Source organism: Micropterus dolomieu, linkage group LG14 (genome assembly GCF_021292245.1).
Source record: "Micropterus dolomieu isolate WLL.071019.BEF.003 ecotype Adirondacks linkage group LG14, ASM2129224v1, whole genome shotgun sequence".
NCBI classification, from domain to species: Eukaryota; Metazoa; Chordata; class Actinopteri; order Centrarchiformes; family Centrarchidae; genus Micropterus; species Micropterus dolomieu.
The window spans coordinates 12560731-12581171 of NC_060163.1; the positions used below are offsets into that span (position 1 = coordinate 12560731).

Here is a 20441-nt window from a genome sequence, read left to right on the forward strand (position 1 = left end):
TACATGTGCCGCTTGATGTAGTGACTGATTTCCCTTGCCCTCTAGGAATATTGGACTTTATTGAAGGGAAAGACTGCCCTCCCTGCTCCCTGTTCTTCTGCCTGGCGGAGAAGTGGCCCGACCCAGACAACAAGCCTTGGGAGAAGAAACTTATCACTGTGGAAGTGAGAGAACCTTTAAACTACTGAAGTGCACAGACAGTATTGTGCTTAAAGCAGTTTTTCAGTCTGCCAGAGAAGTTTTTTGTTTGCTGCACATACCTCTATCAAATTTCATGAGTGATCAAACCACCAAAAATTGCCCACTCAAGGGAGCTGTAGTCAGCAGCACTTTTCAAGAGGCAATTTTGTCTCAGTATTGATTAATGGCACTGAGGGAACAAAGCCTGAATTCCAGTGGTGACAGCTGCTCCCTCGGGTGTAAAAGGTTTTTCTGCCCCCGAGCCTCTATAGAGTGCATGCTGAGGAATGAAAAGCGTATACTTTATAAAGTTACTTGAAAGAAACCAGCTTGACACGTCTCATTGCGCTGAAATTTGCCATCTCGCGCTTGTCATTGCATCTGACTTCTGCTCCCTGTTTTGTTTCTGTCTCAGGTGGTTCTGACTTCACTGGAGTTGCTGAAGAATATGGCTGTTGTAGGCGGCGCCTCCTCCCTGCAGTCTGTGGAGCTGCAGATGTCACTTGAGGAGATGATGGAGACGTACTGACGCACTTTGCTGTGCCTGAAGAGATTCATTGTTTACCGCATTTTTTGCTTAATCCTTAATCTTGATGACAAGGTAGAGCATCTCAGAAAAAATCGTGTGGATGTTTTCTGAACATTTTGGATATTTATTCTACACTAAATAGATCAGGTGATAATAATGGTATTAATAGTTGCTCTGGTGTTGGATTTTCTGGTTCTGCATAAAGGAACAAAGAAAATATATTTAAGGTGCAACTTGCACCATGTTTAAACAATATGTGCTTTTAAATTATTTCCACGTTGATATTTTTATATAAAATAATGAGACTATGATCAGGGTGATTTTACTGAATATTTCTTTTATATTATTGTTGCTAGCAGGGTATATACAGGAATCTTGAAGTAAAATTCAATACCTTTTTAAGACCTTTTCAAGACTTTTTCAACACTCCCGACTATGTTTTGGACGATTAACATTGCGGGTCCGGCGGGGTGGGAGATTACGGTATTTTTTGGAGCTTTTAAGAGTGAAATAGGCGCACGGAAGATCGCTGCACCTAACGTTACAGAAACGAATCACACAGTCGCTACTCTGCCTGTCTAGTATTTTTGGCTATGCATTATAAATAGTACGTTCATCTACACTTTTAGCAAACAAACTTTTGGACAAACAGGATTTTCACATTGAAAAAAATATCTTCAAATTTTAATACCTTGTTAAATGGCGATTAAGACTTTTTAATACTTTTTAATGGCCTTAATTTTCGTAAAATTGATTGAGATAACTGGATTGTAACGTTACTTGCACTTTACTGCACATGTCACATTCACCCCATCCATACACTGATGGCAGAGGCTACCATGCAAGGTGCCAACTGCACATCAGACAGAAATTAATACATTCACATACATTCATACATTGCACAGCCTTCAGGAGCAATTTTAGGGTTCAGTATCTTTCCCATGGTCACCGCGGCACACAGACTGGAGGAGCCGGGGTTCGAACCACTGACCTTCTGATCAGTGGACATGCTGCTTTTCTGTTCAAATAAATAAAAGAGCTGTCACTCAGCACAAGAGGTAAACAGTAACTCCTTTCACTCATTCTACATTCCACCCTTTACGCATTTGTGTTGAAATAAGTGCACTCCAGTTTTATGCTATAAAGTAAAAGATTTCCCTGAAAAATATCCAGATGATGTGCAGCAATGTGCAGTGTCATCCAGAATCTGTCACTCGTCCTGGTCATGATCTTATTTATATATAAAAGTGGTAATTATCTGGATAAATCCCCACATGCAGTAACATGTATTTCCAGTTAAAAAGTACAGTCTTTGTTCCCTAAAGATCCTCTCATCAAAACTGAAAAATACTGTGGTACAGTGAATGTACTGTAACTCTGCTGAATATACACCTGAGCACAATCTGAGAGAGTTATGTAGCGCAACACACCAGAGACTGTACAGGGGAAAGTAAATATGCTGTGCAGATGTTTATTTCATCTTGCTGTATTTCAGGGTCACAGCTAACCAATGCAATGTACGAGACTTAAACTATACATCAAAATACACGTGTATAAGTACAAACAGTAAGATTTCAAGACTGTATTAAAATATTGGAGGATATTATCATGTAATTACCAATTTATTCTACTATAAATTCTATGAAATTAGCCTGAGTCCAAAGAAGAAGAAAGAGTTGAATTCACTCGGTTTTAGAGTGGCTGGCTGGGTCTGGGTGAGAACTACATCACCTTGTTTTTATGTCGTCCACACATTTACAGCACAATGAATATTTATGCACTGTCAAACTTTAGAAATGGGATATTTACTAGAGGAAATCAATCCATTGAATGGATTGGACTTGTTTCAGTCCTTCTCTCCTTCCTCTGTTTCTCCGTCAACACCTGACTCAGACTTCCCCTCCTCAGTGAGGGAATTTTCCCTCAGTCCCGACATCGGGACCAACTTCCCCTCTGAATCCACTTCCATCGGCTGGATGATGTTATCTCTGCAAAACAAATGAGGGGTAAAAAACGTGGACCATTTATGAATCGGTGTTAACGGTGTTCCTAATTGTTCTTCATCTTTGGCTGCCATTGTGCCCATAGTGTTACCTGTACTCATTTCTTTCTCCTTTCAATTCTTTCCTCAAGGCATGTATTTATTAAGATCAACTGAGCCAGATTTGACACACAGATTTGTCACCGGTTTAAGACTTAAAACCATTAGCCAAAGGTCATTGATAAGAGATACTGTATATTATATATATAATATACTGACCTCGACAGCTTGTTGAAGAGCGTGATCAGCCTCCTGGCCTCCTCCTCCTTCTCCTCCTCTGTCATGCCCTCCATGGGGTCCGGCTGCTCGGTCTCCACCCGCCCCGTCACCGGGTTGACGCGATCTTTGACCTGCCGGTACTCCTCTGTGTCCGAGTCCGAGTCGCTGGAGTACTGGGCGTCAGAGCTAGGGGTCCTGGACCCTCCGCCCAGCAAACCCCTGGTGGCCAGCAGGCCTGCTGCGTTGCCGTAGCCTGTGTACTTGACAAAACGACTCACTGGAAGAAGGAAGAGTGAGGGTGGTGAGTGGTGGAGACAAATTATCGTACACACAGACATTAATGTTGATGAAAACCATCTATCAGGTAGGTAAGCTATGCTATGCAAAAAAAAAAAATACAAGATGAAAAAGACATTTTCAACACCACACTGAGTACTAATGCATGGTGTGCATAAATACTAGCGGAGAGCCCAAAGTTTCCAAATATGCCAGGCTGAATTTTCCAGAAATGTATATAAAACTATATACAACATTTTTTCCCCTAATATCTTTATCATGTCTTTCTGTTATTAATTCCTGCTCTGTTTTGTACCCTGGGGGTCTTTACTGTTGCTCTCTGCCTCTGGCTTTTTCATGTATACACGTGGATGGGCAGGGAGGTGCTCTCCCTACCTTATGGCTTTTCAATAGCCGCATTGAAGGAGCCATACCTCCAAACCTAACTTACTGCAGTGCAAATATCCGTTTCTTTGATTGAAAGTTGTCCTGACAGAGGTGTGATTTTGTTTAACAAAAGTCACAGTAATTCAAGGAATTTTAGAGGACATTTAAGGGGAAGTGGAGGATTTAAAAAAGACGAAAACAATGCTGAGATTTAGTGGAGAAAACATGTTGAGATTTTTGCATCTTTACCCTTTTTCCCCCATTTTTCCCTCAAGTTTTTAATATCAAGATGAAAGAAAAGTACATCCTACGTTCATAGTATGATTTGATCATTTAAATTTACAGTAATATAAACAATGCCTGTAACTCCAGGGAAAATGGGAATGTCTGGCCTTACCATTTTCCTTGCAGAGGACAAAGATGAGGTCAGCAGCGCAGTGCTTGAGGTCTGTATCCAGATGAGTCATGAGACGGATCAGACGACTCTTCACTGTGGAGCCCTCTTCTGGCCTGTGTGATACATCTCTCAGAGGAGGCAGGATCTAATAACGGGGATAAATTATAATTTCAGTTGTCTTTAACGTTTGAAAAAATAATGTAATCCAAATATTGTTGAAAGCAGAATGTGACATGAGCTTTCTTTATGATGTTTTTTGAGGATATTACATGTTTCCTGATGTAACGGCGTGTTTCTCTGTGGGCCCTGCAGCTCTCTGTCAGCAGATTGAGGATCGGTGTCAGCTTCTCTTTGATCTTGTCACCCTGAGAAGGAAACAAACAGGAGAAGTCTGACTCAGGTCATTTCAGTATGAGCGAAAACGTTTCCGTTTTAAATTCATTTAGCTTGGCCACAAAGCATTCAGCCCCTGCTCTAAATATTACATTCTCCCTCACCGAATCCAGGCGTCTCTCCATAAACAGCACCAGGGCGTGGACACAGTCCATGTTAACCCCCTGGTACTGCTGAGAGTCTGGCTCCAGGGGCACCCTCAGCAGCACATCGAGACACTGGAGAGGCAGCGCTGACAGCAGGTTGACTGTGTGACTGTGGGATTGAGAGAAGATTACAGGAAAAGAGTGTAAGAAACGGCTGTATTTCTTACGGAAACTTTCCATTATATTTAACTTTTATAGAGGAGTAAGCATCCTGACTGAAAACATCACCAAGTAGCATGGTATGTGCATGGCCCAGGACAGGACAGCTCTGCACAAGGTGACTGACAGAGCATCAATGATATCAGTGAGGTACCTGCGCAGAGCCCAAAGAATACTAAAAGACAGCCCGCAGCTACAGCCTGATCACCCTGCTGCCATCTGGCAAGAGATACAGAAATATTCTCTGTTGTACCACCAGACTACAGCAGGGTTCTTGCACCATTTTAAAAGTGGAATTTAATACTTTTTAAGACCTTTTAAGCCCTCAACAAATATAAATTTAAGACCTCAAATCTTGAAACAATTTCTTTGATAGAAAAGAGACGCGCGTTTGATCCTTAATGTACGACGCAATGCCGTATTTGGCGTTTTTATTTTCACCACAGGTGAATGACTTTGCATATTGCATACTGTGATCGGGTAGCACTTTACCACATGAAAGTACATGTGTAAAGGCACCCGAGACGCATTGAGGACAGATGTGATCCAATCAGCAAAATGACCTCTGGAGGTGGTCAGGGACACCGTGACCACATGGATGCAAATGCGTTGTCTATCCACATACAATAACTACTTGGGCGGAAATATGTACCAGTCGCAGTCTTCTGCAAATAAAATACAACAGTCTGACAGTGCAGACAGGCGCCTAAACAGTGTGTCAGTGTTGTGCATAAACGTGCTCAAACAGTGCCGATTATTGATCATGCTCATGTTTTTGGTGAACTGATCATGTCTGTGAACGTGAACAAGGGATGGACAATAAAACAATAATGATAATTGTCGCGATATAATCCTCAATAACAATATAACAAATGTTCAATAATTTGATTTAATTAATTTGAATCACAAACAAATTAGCACTTTATTTTCTATTAAGATATTTATTGTGTTGAGAAAAAGGGACTGAAAAAAGATTTTAGGCCCTACTGATGCATATTTGTTGTTTTGAATGTCCTACCTTTGATACCAGGCTGCTTTTTGGAATCAAGTATTTGTCATGTTCTGACCATAAAGAAAAGTTTAAAAGCACAATTAACCATCTGGCTTCTTTAACTTGCACTCAGGAGCAAAAATCACCCTCTAAAGTTATAATAAAAACAAAAAGATTAAATAATTATTTTACTATTTTTGTCCATATCACCCAGCCCTAACTCATGCACTGCTGTGTAAAACTAAATATAAACTACAATAATAACTGAAAAGAGTAACTTACACATTATAAAGAAAGGTAGCTAGAAAACGATGCCGGACCAAACTTAAGTTTCACTTTCACTTTCCGACCGAGCTCATACACAGGCGCACCGCTAAATAGAGGTGATCCATGGAGGAAAACAAATAACGGTGAAAGACATAAGCCTACTTTAGAAAGTTATTTTAACCTGTAGATCATTTTTTGGACCTGCGCAAATGAGAGGAGGACGTGATGTAGGCTACAGTTGTTTGAGCTAGACAGTACGATCGGATCTTCATCCAACCACTAACTTGCGTCTCCCAATCTTGCAGCCACAACTGACGATAATATGACACGCAGCCAGACGTCAACGTCTGCAGCTAACGTAAACGTAACATTGGCAAAATGCTAAAAAAAATCATACAAATACACGCTAATTAGGCGTTTTAGTCGACTGTTCGTGACAATTTTCTCACTAGCCTTAAACGTACCATCGGTAAATTTAATACCTACAGCAAACACCTACATCGGTAAAGACAATTTAAGACCTTAATTTCCCCGATTTCAATTTAAGACCTTTTTAGACTTTTTAAAGAGCTGTGGGAACCCTGTACTGAGCAGCTTCTCCTCAGGCTGAGAGACTCCTTAAATTCATCCTCAGCAACCCACCATTTAAAATAGTTTTATTTCTATGACATGTAATTTATCCACCTATCTACTTTATATAATTATTGTATATAACAATTTGTTTTTGTGAGTAGAATAAAGGGAACTACAACCTAATCTCGTTATACAACCCTGTGTTGTAAAATAATAAATAAATCCACCTCATAACTTAAGTTGATAAAAGAGAGCAGAAAGGTAAAGTATTGGGTTTAGATTGGCATGACTGATTATTATATACCAGTACAACACTATACTTTTTATAAAGCTGTGATCAGTTCTTTACAGAAGAATATGGAGTGAGACAGAAATGTGTTATCAGCCCAACAGTTTCTTTTAAATATACATAAACAGAGAAATCGTCTCTAATATAAAAATCAAATAGTTGTTTTGTGCAGATAACAAGGGCTTAGCGGTCTTTAAAAAAGAACTAATAAAAATAAAATACATAAAATAAAAACAAGAACGAAATCCAGACCCCAGGAAAACTATATTTATTATCACAATTACCTGAGAATTTAATCACATCGACTGAAACATTATATCTGGTTGTGTAAACCTGTGTGAGTGAGCAAATCCAGAGGTATTTACAGATTAATGTTTATAGATGAAGGATTATTACTTTAAATTATGTCAATTTAAATGAAGTTATTTCAAGTTTTATTGAACAAACCCAAGTCGGTTTTATAAAACTCCAAAATCTAGAGTAGAGTTTAGGGTGTTCCCACCTCACATATATATCTTTATCTATTAATCTATACTTAATCTATACTGCTCTCTTTCCCATTCACTGACAAATGTAATTTTATGTCAACGTTAATTATTATATTCTAACTGTATAACATTAGAGATTAAATGTCCCTTGTTTACCTTGGGTACACCTGCACTGTACATGCTGTCAACACTTGATCATATACCATAGTATCCAGATCATTGTGACAATATTGTACTCAGCCATTTATGAGCTCATTTCAACTGAAACAAAACATTAAACTGAGAGATGCATCATTGGTAATAATTCATCGATAACTGTCATTGCAACTTTCTGTCTATCCAACCTCACCTCGGTTTGTACTCACCCCTGCAGTTCATCAGCGTCATCTGACAGAGTACACTTCCTCATCAGGCAGAGACGCAGGAGCGCCACCAGGTGTCGATAAAGAGCTGCATCGTCCTGAGGGAGGAGAAAACACACAGCACATTCTGGATTTCTCTCTATGCAAATTAAATTGGGCTGATAATATGTGAGGTACAGCTGAGAGATGATGGACGTTAAGGGAGGATAGGTGTTGATATAATCTTAAACTTAAATCCTATTTCCTCAAAGAGACATAGAGGTGATGACGCCGCCAGTACGCCTGCAGGCTGACAGGTTTGTTATGGACTTATAGTCACTGACCTCACTTGGCTCCTGTCTGTGGGTGCTGTAGGTGATGTTGAAGAGGATTTTGAGGATCTCTATGATACGCTGAGAGGCTTCTAGTGAGATGGGTGGCGCTTCTGGGCTCAGCACACACTCATACTGGTCCTTCCACTGAACCTCCAGACAGCTCTCCAGAGCTGCTGTTAGGATGGACACACCTCCCTCCTGGAAGGGTCGACATAATGAGAGCAGGAAGGAAATATAATGTAAACAAGGAGATATAGCACAGGGGATTCTTACAACAGAATGGTCTACCATATTTAACTACCATAATATATACTACACTACATATTTAGCACAGTACCATTGTAGTAAGTGAGGTTACATTACCTGTTGAAGCTGAGTCCTGAGCTCTGGACGCAGTGCAGTAACGAGGAACATGAGGCGAAGTTCATAGAATTGAACACTGGAGGGAGATGAGCAACTAACACTGGAGGACAGACACTCTATGAGACCGCACATGAGCCTGATGGCAAAAATAACAAGAAGTTAGCCGCCTGGAAATATGTTGATTTGTACAAAAGCCAAATGAAGTCTATGACAAAAGAGAATAACTGAGATTAGCCTAACACAGTTTAGACTTTGCTCTGTCACTCTCTCTCTCAGTCTGGGATTTGCATTTCTCACAGTGACCCTCAACAAACCCTCTGGAAACAGGCATGAACTTGTTGCTTTCAAAGTTTGTGTATGTGTATATAAAGATTTACCACTATGAATTCATTTCCATTTTGTTTACCTGTGACTGAATTATATTGTAGCTTCACTGGAAATACCCTAAAGTGACTTATGTGTGCAGGAGATGCATATAATGGACCCAGAAATGTGAGTTACAGAGCAAACAGCTGTGTTTAACAGTATTTGGAATTGTTGTGTGTTTTTGTCTGCGTCCTGCGAGGAAGCCCACCTGAGAGCGCTGAACCTCTCCTGCGCCCAGGTGCTGTTGTACACCACATTACACAACACCTTCATGGCCTCTTTTCTCTGTGCCTCCTCTCCTGGCTCCCCGTCCTCCTCCTCCTCCCCCTCTTCCTGCCCCTCCATCTTGCTCTCTCTGCGGTCCCTCCTCCCTCGCTCCAGCTCTTTGTGATGGATGCTGCCTCTGTGCATTTCGTTGATGCTGGTCCTGTGGCTCCCAAACCAGCTGATGCTGTCCAGATCTCCGCTGGTGGTGATGCTGACGTTACTCTTGGCATCCTCATCAAAGGCAGAGCATTCATTGTTTTGGTCACTGGCTTCAACGTCGCCTTCGTCTTCATCAGTGTGACACTGCAACACTTTGGCCTCAGTGAGAGAAGCGATTATGTTATCGTAGAAATCAGAGTCAGGGTCGCTGGCTTCGTCACTTGTATCACATGTGGTCAGCCCAGCTAGTTTCGCCACCGTCAGGAGAGAACCATCGGTCACCAAGGGGCTGAGGACCTTTTTGTCTCTGGAGAGGATTCTCAGGGTGCGTAGAGATACTCTTAACAGACGGCATTTCACTCCTGTTCTTATGAACCTCAAGAGGACAATAACTAAATTCTGAGGACAGGAAAGGAAGAACAGACATTTAATTTAACATCATTCGTCAAAGGAACCACTAGGAATAGGGCTAACAGAAAGTGTCTGGTACCTGTCTGAGGATGAGGCCTCGGTCTTCCTGGTTGTACTCGTCACAGTCAGAGTCAGAATCAGTGTATTCCCTCACTTTATTGTTCCTGAACTGGAAAAAATAAAGAAGATCAAATGTTTTACACTTAATTATAGTTTATGAATTAGTTTAGGACACTCTCATGTACAACCAAAAGCAGAACTATACCTCTTCTAGTTTCCTTTGCTTGAGTTGGATGGTCCAATTTCAGTGAGCAATGCAGCAGAAGAGAGAGCAAATAATATCATTACATATTCATGTTCATGAAAAATGGAAAAAAAAACACTTAATCCAAAATTAAATCAAATTAGAAATCAAATTAAATAATTCAATTTCAAATGTAATATAAAATAAATAGATTATTTAATTTAAATGAAATTACATTTATTTCAATTAAAATAAAACAATAAATTTAAATTAAATTAAAATCAATAAATTATTAAATGCTAATGTTTTTAAATTTTAAAAGTTCATTATTGTTGTATTTTTACAAAACTGGATCCACATCACCTGCAGCATTTGACTGATGGCCTGTAACTACTCTTAGACTTTGGACCTGTTTTTAGTGCTATAATGCTCTGTAGTTCACCCCTTGTTTTTAGGAGCTTCTTCTGACTCAACCAGTTTGGAGCTACTTTTGGCTTTAGGACGTTTGTAAATATGGCCCCAGATCTGCTGTTCAGTGTTTGCAAATGACAGAGCTTAGAGTGTTGAATAGATTAACATGAAGTATGTTGGTTATTCAGTAGGTCTGCCGGGGCTCAATCTGCCTGCGCATGCAAGGAGAGAGGATCAGGGACAACTGATACAGCAGAATTACTAATCACAGTGTGGAGTGCAGGTAGGGAGGGGGAGTGGGCGGGGTAAGAAAAGTGAGATTTAAGGAACACAGGTAGAACAGAGATGTGATCAACATAAACCAACTTACTTTCCTTCGGTCCCTCTCCTCTGCATCAAAGAAGAAGCACTGGGCATACTGTAGGTCAGAAATGACGACAAAATGATGGTCTGCAAACATTACGAGCAGCAGTGTATCATTCAGACACAAGAATGTGTGCCCACGTGGTGTTACCTCTTTGTTGAACTCCTGCAGCTGTGTCTGAACACCGTTCTCATCCCCCTGCTTGATGCACTGGATAATCCCCTCCAGATCCACGTCCATGCTTCCGCACACACACACACACGCGCGCACACACACACACGCACACACAGAATAATCATTCAGGCCATAACAAAATTAAAGTTACACAACAATATGGATGAGGATGACAGCAACAGAGGTCATGCATTATTAAATAGTAAATACACCATGCATAGTATACGTGTGGTTTGTTCACACATAATGTGTAAATGAAAGCCAATCTATGTGACATTAAAAGACAGAAGTAATCATCATTCCATCCTATCTTCATGACAACCACATCAGTTTGATTACTGCAAATGCTTCCTGTGCTAATGAAAGCTGAAGCTGTATCTGTTTACCTGACAATTGTCCATACTGAGATGTATCACACACACTCTAAAAAAAGAGACTGCAGACAGATTACTTAAAGTTTGTGTAAATTTACCTCGTGCGATTCACTTATTCAACCAGGTGATATACCGAAGGTGTGCTGTCACCACTGCCAAGTGTACTTCAGCTCGCTTCCCAGTATTTGTCAGTCCACGTATGCTCTGCCTTTGAATTTGCTCTTCACTTGCTTTCCAGTTACTGTCATGCACTAAGCATAGCTCTGTATTGCTCTCTCCCTCTCTTTAATCCAAGAGAGATGCAGGAGCCATGGAGTGGTTATGGTTATAATCCACTAATGGACTCTAAGCTTATATCTCTCAGCATTGACCCTCTAACCTACAGGTTTTTCAGACTTGCTGCACATCTCTCTCTCTCTCTCTCTCTCTGACTGTCCAGCTCTTTCACTCAAATCTCCTAAAAGCTTGGGAATCACTAAAATAACCGTTAAGATTTTGTTTTCATCACGCTTCTCGAGCTGTTGCATAACCACATTGTTGCTATCGGTGGCTGAGGTTAACTTGAAAGACACTGCTGAGATATGCAGATCCGCAGAGTCACCAAATATAACATCAGTATTGTTCAACTGCTAGCTCACAGCTTAAACTGTCTGTCTTTTTAATGAGCAAAATGCTCCCATCATGTATTTGTAAAGGTACAATGAATTACATATTGTGACTGCTGTATTATAATGCTGTTTGCGTCTAGTCCCACAAGATGGAGCTGTTTTCAAGTCAATCTAACCATGAAGTCTGAATAGGTTATCTCTTGCACAATATGTGTGCACTATAAAATGTTGTCCTTTGAAGTAAAATCTAAAAAATTTTAACTCCAGATTGTACCAATCTACATCAGAGGAGCTGCAGAACAGGAATCAGTCTGCCGTAAGTGATGACAGCAAACATACTGCTTGCATGACTTTGTTTTCAATTCAGCTAACCTTCTTTCAGTTAGTCATACACAGTGTACTGTCAAGACAAAGCAGAAGTTTACACACTTGCTGCTAAGATAAAATCTGTGAGAAGATGATATGCGAGTGAATGGCAGGATGCTGACTCTTGCGCCCAGTGGGTAGAGGAAACAGGACCGGGAGGCTGAAGTGGCCGGCTGGTGGCTGTAGACTTACAACAACAACAGGATGCGCGCTATGTCAGCGATAGTAGGAGAAAAGTCAGACGAGTCCTGACAAAGAGCTCTCATGTTCATGAACGCATATTCCTTCAAGATGAATTAGACACTTCAGATGTAGGAAATCAACACTTCAAAGCTACAAGAGACTGATGACCCTCAGTGACCTTTAAAACCATTGGTAGAAAACAACTATTGTAATGGATGTACGTAATCCAGGACTATCTGCTTTAATCATCCTGACACAGAGTCTCATCATGACTACAGTAGATGTCATAACACTTGGGACACAATAAACTGCATGTCGCCTAAAATCAACTGACCTCAATGAGCTTTCAAGGGTGAATAGACTTAAATAAGAATCTGTTTTGGACTGAGTATGGATATTTATGTTTTCGTCAGGGTCTATGTTTGTGTGATGTATAACTTTTCCCAGAAGATCCCATTAGAAGACAGTCTGGCTATTTTTTGTTTTGGAAAATATCTGTAAGGTATGGAGTTGATGGGACGATGTGGGAGCTTGAAACCTCAAGTGCAAATGCCCTGAGAATGAACTTTCAGTGTATGTGTATGGACACATCGTGTGTCCAGTAATTTGAGTCACACTAACATTTATAAGCAGTATATAAACATTTAATGAATGTTTTTAACACACTATAATGTAGTTATGCGTAGCTATAAAGACATTCTCAAGTATGAATTAATTGTCAACAAGTCTAAATTCTTCTATGAAGACATATTTTCAGTGCTGGGCAATGATTAAAAAATGTAATCACGATTAATCGCATGATTTTCTGCGATTAATCGTATTGTTATGCACAAAATTTAATAATGAATTCTAAAGTAGTGTATTGTGCACATTTAATTTAAATGTACTGCTATATACACAAAAGTGCAATAACATGTGGTTTGCACACTTTAAACAAATAAGGTGCTTTTTACCAGCAGTATTCCCTTTACACAGTAGCAATAAAATATTTCTTGTAAATCTCAACTTAAACATTAATGTAATCAAATCAAATATAAAAGCAAAGTTATTTGCCACTGCCAGGGCATTACCTTTTATCTAGCTTGTTAAAACAAATTACCATCAGAGTCCAGAGCCACGATCATAACATCACCTTCTGAGCAATAGGTTAACAGCAGAAACAAGTTTTTTTTGTTCAGTAGCAAATGTCCCTGTTTGAGTGAACTGAAGTGCTCACCTCACGCACACTCCCGCCCGCTGCCGAAGTTGAATAGTCTTGAACTTTTTGTACGCGCCGCGCAGCACAAATCATTGGAAGAGAGACTGATCCTTGCAGTTTGTGAGTTTTACTAATCAGCATGCAGTGTGTAGGTATCCACTTTGCTATTGCATTTGTTCACTTGTCTTGCTTTTGTCTATCTTCTCCCACACGCTGCATCCAGCGAAGCCTCCCTCCGCTTCTTGTTTGGGTGGGTGATTTGCAGGCTGATCAACATCCCACCCCTCCTGTGACCCATGGTTTGACTCTATGTGTATTCAGAGCCAGTGAGCAACTGACTTTCAAAATAATAGGCTTATAAAAATAAAAACTGCGTTAATGTGAGATAATATAATTGTTTGTGTTAATTCATTAATGCATTAACGCAATAATAATGCGTTAACTTGCCCAGCCCTACATATTTTATATTAGCCTATTACTACTGTGTCAAATTGCTATATTGTCTTCATGATCAAAGATAGATATAAGGGGGGTCTGGCCTGCATTAGTGAGTCAAACCTGTTGAAAATCTGGTTTAACTCGTTGACTCGTTCCTGTGTCCTGTCTACTGATCTTGCGGACCTATTTGTGCCAGTAAAAGCCACTTGGCTGGGTGCGGCAGCAGTCCTTGTTTTTGATGCACAAAGTAGATGTCCAGCCAGTGTCATGAAATGGCTTGTTTTGTCTGATCAACAGTCTAAAACCCAAAGACATTCAGTTTATGACCCCATATAACACAGAAAAGCCGGAAATCCTCGTGCTTGAGAAGCTGGACAAGGGAATGTTTATTGTTTCTGCTAGAAAAATTACTTCAACAGTGAATTCATTATCAAAATAATTGCAGGTTGATTTTCTGTCAACTGACTTATCCATTAATCAACTCATTTTCAAGCTGTTATTAGTGATGGAGTTTGTAATAGTAGAATGCATTTACTTGGGTTTAAAATGTTTAAAATGTGACAATGCCTTTGTTAGAAACGATCAATTTACTCAAAGCTAGGTAGCAGCATATGGTTTACCATAAGACTCTGCTTTCTTTTGGCACGTAATCCTCATCGTCATGCAAGTTGTAACAATTTCAGGGGAAATGCTTCATAAAACAACACTTAGGTAATCCATGCTTAATCATATGTGAAATCACAAGGCTTCCTTATCATTTGACGGCTAACGCTCTCGCATGCATGTGTGCCAGTGTTGACTCACTGCACTACTTTGACAACTCAACCTGCCCAGATGGCATTCACAGGAAAGGTAGACAACAGACTGGAGAGGGGAAGTGATTCAGTAAAGAAGGAGAGAGGCTGGAAGAAACACAGCGGGGAGGTTGGAAACCATTAAATCTGACACTGGCTCCCCATGGATTTACTGTATTATTAAAAGATTAGGAATTATGGGATAATTTCCTAGAGCGATATTAAAATTTGGCCATGTGCCCAACCTGAAAAATTATTTCTGTGGCCATTTGTAAGTGGGTTTGCAAAGATATGTACCATACCTGAATGCTATAATTTTATCACATTATCTTGGATTTATTGTCTTTTAGGAATGATGTACGATCAAGAAGTTGTTTTTGAAACACTGCACACGTCTGTTTGTGTGTGTGTGTATGTGTGTGGGGGGGGTGAGTGCAGGACATTTCAGGAATAAACACGGTGACGGCAAAAATGACTCAAGGGAAAAAGGCACAGGAAAAATGGAGCGATAAAGAAAAGCCTAGAGGAGAATTGGGGTTATTTTGGTCTCTGCGGGCTTCCTGCAGGTGATAGAGATGAAAGAATGATTTCTGGGAACAATTGCTCAGCAAGTGGAATGAGGTTAGAATGGGATGCGGATGGGGGGGGGGGGCGGTAAAGACTGACCATATCAATGCAAACATAACACAAGGTCACTTCACGTGTAAGTACAAGGTTGTTTATGTTAGTATCACGGCTCTTGCTAAACTGCCACCATAGCTGTAAATAATAGGCGTGGGAGTTTCTCTGGGAGCATGACACGCCCCTTCACCCTGCCATCACGCTATAAAGGAGCAGAAGTGGAGAAGGATGACTAATTTGGGCATCCAGCAATCAACAACAGACTACGAATGGTTTACTCGAAAATTCACAGGAGTGTTTTGGGGGATATTCTTGGCAGTAAGTTTCATCTTGGATTCATATTTCTGCTGTTTTCAACAGGTCTCTAATCCATAATTCTTATCTTTATTGACTTTTCTTGTCACAGAATGTTTTGTCTCTGTGTTATTACCGCTAATAGTGAGTTGTACAAACTATTTGTTAGGAATACATCTGATCAGGACAGTGTGTTTTCCTCACCATCACTGTTTTTCCACCACAGGCCAGTGCGTTATGGAGATTCTGCTGCTGCTGCTGACTGTGACTTTGACTGCTGCCACACCACTTAGACCAACTCACAGGTCTGTGAAAAACATCAGTATTCACAGCTAATGACAGTCACAATAATGATGCATCACCCACTGCTGGCTAATCTGTGAACAGAATATCAAAATGAATCATTTATTAATAGATACCTTTTTCTGATGGACCCACAGGTCAGACGCAGTCGCTGTTCTCCCAGGGGACACTGTCCAAGCTTCAGGGGGGGAAATGGCAAAGGACACACAGGAGCAGCATGCTCGAACACTGAAGATCATCCCATTTCATTCAGAAGACAAACATCTAGACCTGGATGCACTGAAACACAGGTACAAAAGAGCATAATTATTCACAATATGTAGCGTGAGGGCTGTAAATGCAAAACTACAGAAGTGCCACTAGTACACGGAATGGCTTAAAACACCTCTTGTTTCATATGACATTTTAAATGCTAAGACACAGTCTGTAGTATGCTACTAATGCAGAAGAAATACTGTTTATTTCATTTCTACTAATTATGGCTTTTATAGGTTAATTGTTTATTAGAAAACTGAAGATTATTTTGTATATGAAGTTTTAAAGGCCTGTACATGAATTTTATGTCTCCTTTTCATCATTGACAGCATGGCAGTGAAATTGCGTTCACGGCGTGGATGCCAACTTGGGACATGCCAGCTTCACAACCTGGCCAACACTTTATACAACATGAGTAAAACAAATGGAAAAGAGGAGTCGAAAAAGGCCCACGATCCGCAGGGATATGGCAGATAGGGCCAAGAGGAATGACAACAGTTATGGACTAACGGGTGGAGAGTTCTCAACCTATTTATAACCCAATATCCCTGTATGTAATGTTCTGACTGACTGGTACTTATCATGGATTTATGCTCTGTAAGCACATAGAAGGCAGATGTTTGAATGTGTAAAATGTTTAACCCCATTACTTTTAAAGAAATATAAGATATTTAAATGCATTTTACAATAAATATTTAATATAAACAAGTGTGTGTTTAAATGTATGTATGTCTGCATTAACCTGCCAGTGGGGTAGAAGTGCCCTGAGACATTTTTCTCAGGCTAGAAATGATCTTGTACGGATTGCATATTAGTCCTAAGTACAGTATATTCCTGTCCTTTGAATTTACATTTTACCTGAATGACCACATATTCTTATTTATCTTGAAAAACGTTTCTGCATTCAAAAAAATTTCAACTACCCCACTTGCCCTGTTGGAAATCCAGGCTGCACCATGTGATAATTTAAGGCAAATTGTCAGCAGCAAAGTGCACAAGGCGTGTGTCTTCATTTGTCTGTCTGCTTGTGGTATCAAAGTGTGTCATCAGTGGCCAAGATCATTTTCTTTCCATTTTTACCAAATCTCACTCACCCAAGTGAGGGGGGGCTGAGTAAATCAATTCATGTGCTAAGGGTTTTTAATCAGCATTAGCCCAACAAACCCCAGGTATCATATGCCTGATGTTTTGACTGGCCCCTCCTATCCTTTAAAGTTTGGAGGGCGGTAGGCTATTTGAAAAAAGTCCTTCCTCTTGTAAAACCGCACCCTCACCTGCGTAGGAAGGTTAGGGAGACATTGGGTGAATGGCATTCCCATAGTCCAGGGCATTTTCAGTTTTAGCAATCCAGTAAATTAGCCCTCTCATTGGAAAATGGTGAGAAAGAAGTCCTGAAGTCTTGTCGACCCCTTATCTCTTCCGCAGTCGAACAGTAAGGAAAAAAACATGAGAGACACAGGAGAAGGAGGCGGCGGAGACAAAATCAGTAAAACCGAGAAGGACCAGGTGGGTAACAGTTTCCATAAAATCCTTCTGCTCCGGTTTTTCAAAGTGGATGTTGTAATAGAAGTTGTGGCTGGCAGTTATTGCCTCGGGTTCTGAGTCACGATGACGAGCGATAGACAAACATTTCCCTGTTTAGGTCAGCACGTGTCAGATGGTGGTTTGGTGATATAATACTGTTTAGGGGCTTTTCATTGCAGCAGCGTGGCAGCTTGTGACTCGCATTTTGTCCCACAGTCAGTTACTTTCTGTTCATGTTTGTTAACGCTGCAGGTAAGTTTCGTTATAGCAGACAGAAGTTAAGCTAACGTAAAAAAGGAAAAGATTTAAGTAAGTTAACGTTACAGTAAGTTACAGCACTGGAAAAAAGCTCAAAGCAGTTAAAATATTGCTTTACAATAAAGCTGGGGGTTATTTCAGAATATTTTTTTCTTATTTGTTGAAATCATATTTACATTACGACAGCAATCGATAAATCAAATGCTGTTACACAAAAATGAAATAAATCCGGTGTCTGTGCCTGTCGCAGGACGGTAATAAGCACATTCTGGCCTACCTGCGTGCACTCATTGCACAGGAAAACATGTTCTGGGAGTGGTTTGTAGGGAGGTTATGTTAGCCAGCAGGTAACATTTTTTCGGATGGGTAAGTTACTTTCAAAATAAAGCTGTCGCTTTCTGGTTCTCCAACGTTGCCTACCCCAGCTTTAACTCTTAGCTAACGTTAACTGTAAAAACACAATAGACAGCATAACAATTAACGTTAGTACATATAATGTTACAGCACAGTATTTCACTAGCTAACAACATTTAATGATTTAATGCAACACTCAGTAATTTTGTAAGGTTTGTGCTTAAAGAAAAAGCTGTACAAAAAAACCATTAACACCGTGATCGTAACATCCCAAGGTTCTCACAGCAAATATTTTCACTGGACAGGTTTGGAGCTTAAAGTGGTATTTTAAAAAAGGAGATAAGGGGATAGGATCCAAGAAAGTATGATGTAAATTTCTGCCATTGCACTGATCTCCATTAGTACAAATTAGGGCACCAAGAACAGAAAGTTTCATATTATTATGTAGGCCGTTACACCCATAGACTGTATAAGGTTACACCAAGTGGCAACACCAAGGGTCCAACTGCAGGCCTCCTCATGCCCCTAGTTCTGTGAGGAAATGGGGTTTGAGCATTAGTAGTGGGTCCCGTTTCATTGTATGAAGTAGGCTTCATAAACTTACTTACTCATTTCACCTTAGCAGTCCACCAAAATCTGTTTCTGAACATATTTGAGACAAGAAATAAGCGCTTCTCTTCACTAGATCTACAAGGCCTAATTTAGAAGTGTTAACGTTTTTGTCTCTATAGCTAATTTCCCCCTTTATGACAATTGTGCGGAGGGTGTATTTTTGCTTATCCATTTAAATTATGTTAAAGTTTAAAGTTATGCTTAATTAAGGGCATGGCCGCTTTGAGTGACAGATTGTCTCTCAGGAGGCTAGCTGCAAGGTGGTTCAACAACTAGGCTTCATTCAGGTCACCCAAAGGCCCTGTCTGTTCACAAGGGCTCTTCAGAAAGCTACAGGTGACGTCTTGGACACTCCATGTTTCATACAGTCTCCCACTGCATATATGGGCACACAAACACTCTTTCACACATAAACACTTATAGACTCGAGCTGAAACTACAAAACCGATTTACCTGGCATACAAGCCTAGGGTCGGAATAAACTTCATAAAAATTTAAACAACCTGTATAAATTATAATTTTAGTTTATCAGGCTAACCTTTTGAAATTGCTTTCAGAGTTGGATCCCCAAAATCATCAAGAAAAGAGTGTGCACCACCTTTGTAGAAGATTCTTTAAGGTACTGTGGAGCACATTCCTCTGTGGTAGTAATCTCTCTATGTTGACTGTGATGATGCTGCAAACGTTGATTATGTTTTCATAAGTATTATCTTCTCACCTTTCTCAGTAATGGCGTGCAGTGTCAGTGTGGGGGTGCAAGAGATGCCCATGCCTCTGTGGCTCTCGGTGACTATTTCAGCACTGCGATGGTCAACCACTGGGACAGCGCCCAGCACTCCTCTGAATACCCAACTGATGCCTTTGGAGAACTGCAGTTTGTAGGAGTCAGCAGGAGGCATAGCTATGTGGGTATCCTTTCTGCTCTGCTGTTTGTTCTAATGTTCTCCCATTAAATGCTTTGTTTCTATAGCATTAGCATTTATGATTAAATAAGTTGTGTTTTGGTACTCTAAATGTAAGCCAAATAATGATTTGAATAGCTGTATTAGTCAGTACTTTTGCTTTTCCTATCCTTTTAACAAACACAATACACTGACAGTAAGGTCACATAATGTGTACTGAGAAGCTCATTTGCTTATTATGACTGATCTGAGACATTTGTAGTATAATTTAGCAAGGATTTTGATTTCTTAAATGATCACAGTTCTTTATTTTATTAAACATGGGATATGCGATTCTTGACAAAGCTCATCCAAAACACTTTGTCAAATTGGGAAAAATGCGAACAAATTAAATTGGTTCGCATCGGGTCACACAACACTAATCCAGCGAATTGGCAACAGTTGGCTAATGTGCTCATGTAGAAGCCCTTAGGTAGTGGGAGCGAGAGGGACTGTAAATATGGCTCACGCTAACTGCAATTGAGAGATGGTCAAGAAACAGCTAAAGGTCAGAAGAACAGATGGGGGGGGGGGGGGGGTTCCAAGAC

The 20441-nt window shown here is 40.2% G+C and overlaps 2 protein-coding genes and 1 long non-coding RNA gene across 14 annotated transcripts in view; 2 read left to right on the plus strand and 1 right to left on the minus strand.

The window, feature by feature from the left end:
• The first annotated feature begins 23 nt into the window (after window positions 1–23).
• On the plus strand, window positions 24–2315 carry LOC123983250. Its single transcript, XR_006828158.1, has 2 exons — window positions 24–164; window positions 596–2315. It is a non-coding gene; the product is annotated as an uncharacterized LOC123983250 (long non-coding RNA).
• Window positions 2165–20441, minus strand: part of si:dkey-94f20.4 (synembryn-A) — a 25389-nt gene continuing 7112 nt past the window's right edge. For 6 of the 9 annotated variants that reach the window (XM_046069429.1, XM_046069431.1, XM_046069426.1 and 3 more), the window contains 15 exons: window positions 16066–16228; window positions 15851–15953; window positions 10747–10837; window positions 10603–10650; window positions 9843–9860; window positions 9657–9746; window positions 8949–9565; window positions 8375–8510; window positions 8021–8209; window positions 7701–7795; window positions 4527–4677; window positions 4299–4394; window positions 4030–4174; window positions 2970–3246; window positions 2165–2697 (listed from right to left, as the gene is read on the minus strand). In XM_046069429.1, coding sequence (XP_045925385.1) covers window positions 2556–2697; window positions 2970–3246; window positions 4030–4174; window positions 4299–4394; window positions 4527–4677; window positions 7701–7795; window positions 8021–8209; window positions 8375–8510; window positions 8949–9565; window positions 9657–9746; window positions 9843–9860; window positions 10603–10650; window positions 10747–10836 — 2094 coding nt within the window. In that variant the 5' untranslated portion in view covers window position 10837; window positions 15851–15953; window positions 16066–16228 and the 3' untranslated portion in view covers window positions 2165–2555. Of the gene's footprint in view, window positions 2698–2969; window positions 3247–4029; window positions 4175–4298; window positions 4395–4526; window positions 4678–7700; window positions 7796–8020; window positions 8210–8374; window positions 8511–8948; window positions 9566–9656; window positions 9747–9842; window positions 9861–10602; window positions 10651–10746; window positions 13072–15850; window positions 15979–16065; window positions 16229–17478; window positions 18202–20441 lie in introns of those variants that run through there. The other 3 variants (XM_046069432.1, XM_046069433.1, XM_046069434.1) reach the window with 3 other exon arrangements.
• LOC123983243 (transient receptor potential cation channel subfamily M member 4-like) overlaps window positions 17293–20441 on the plus strand; it is a 24352-nt gene continuing 21203 nt past the window's right edge. For 2 of the 4 annotated variants that reach the window (XM_046069422.1, XM_046069421.1), the window contains exons 1-3: window positions 17293–17710; window positions 19510–19571; window positions 19680–19857. In XM_046069422.1, the coding sequence (XP_045925378.1) occupies window positions 17651–17710; window positions 19510–19571; window positions 19680–19857 (300 nt within the window). In that variant the 5' untranslated portion in view covers window positions 17293–17650. The remainder of the gene's footprint in view (window positions 17711–19509; window positions 19572–19679; window positions 19858–20441) is intronic. The other 2 variants (XM_046069419.1, XM_046069420.1) reach the window with 2 other exon arrangements.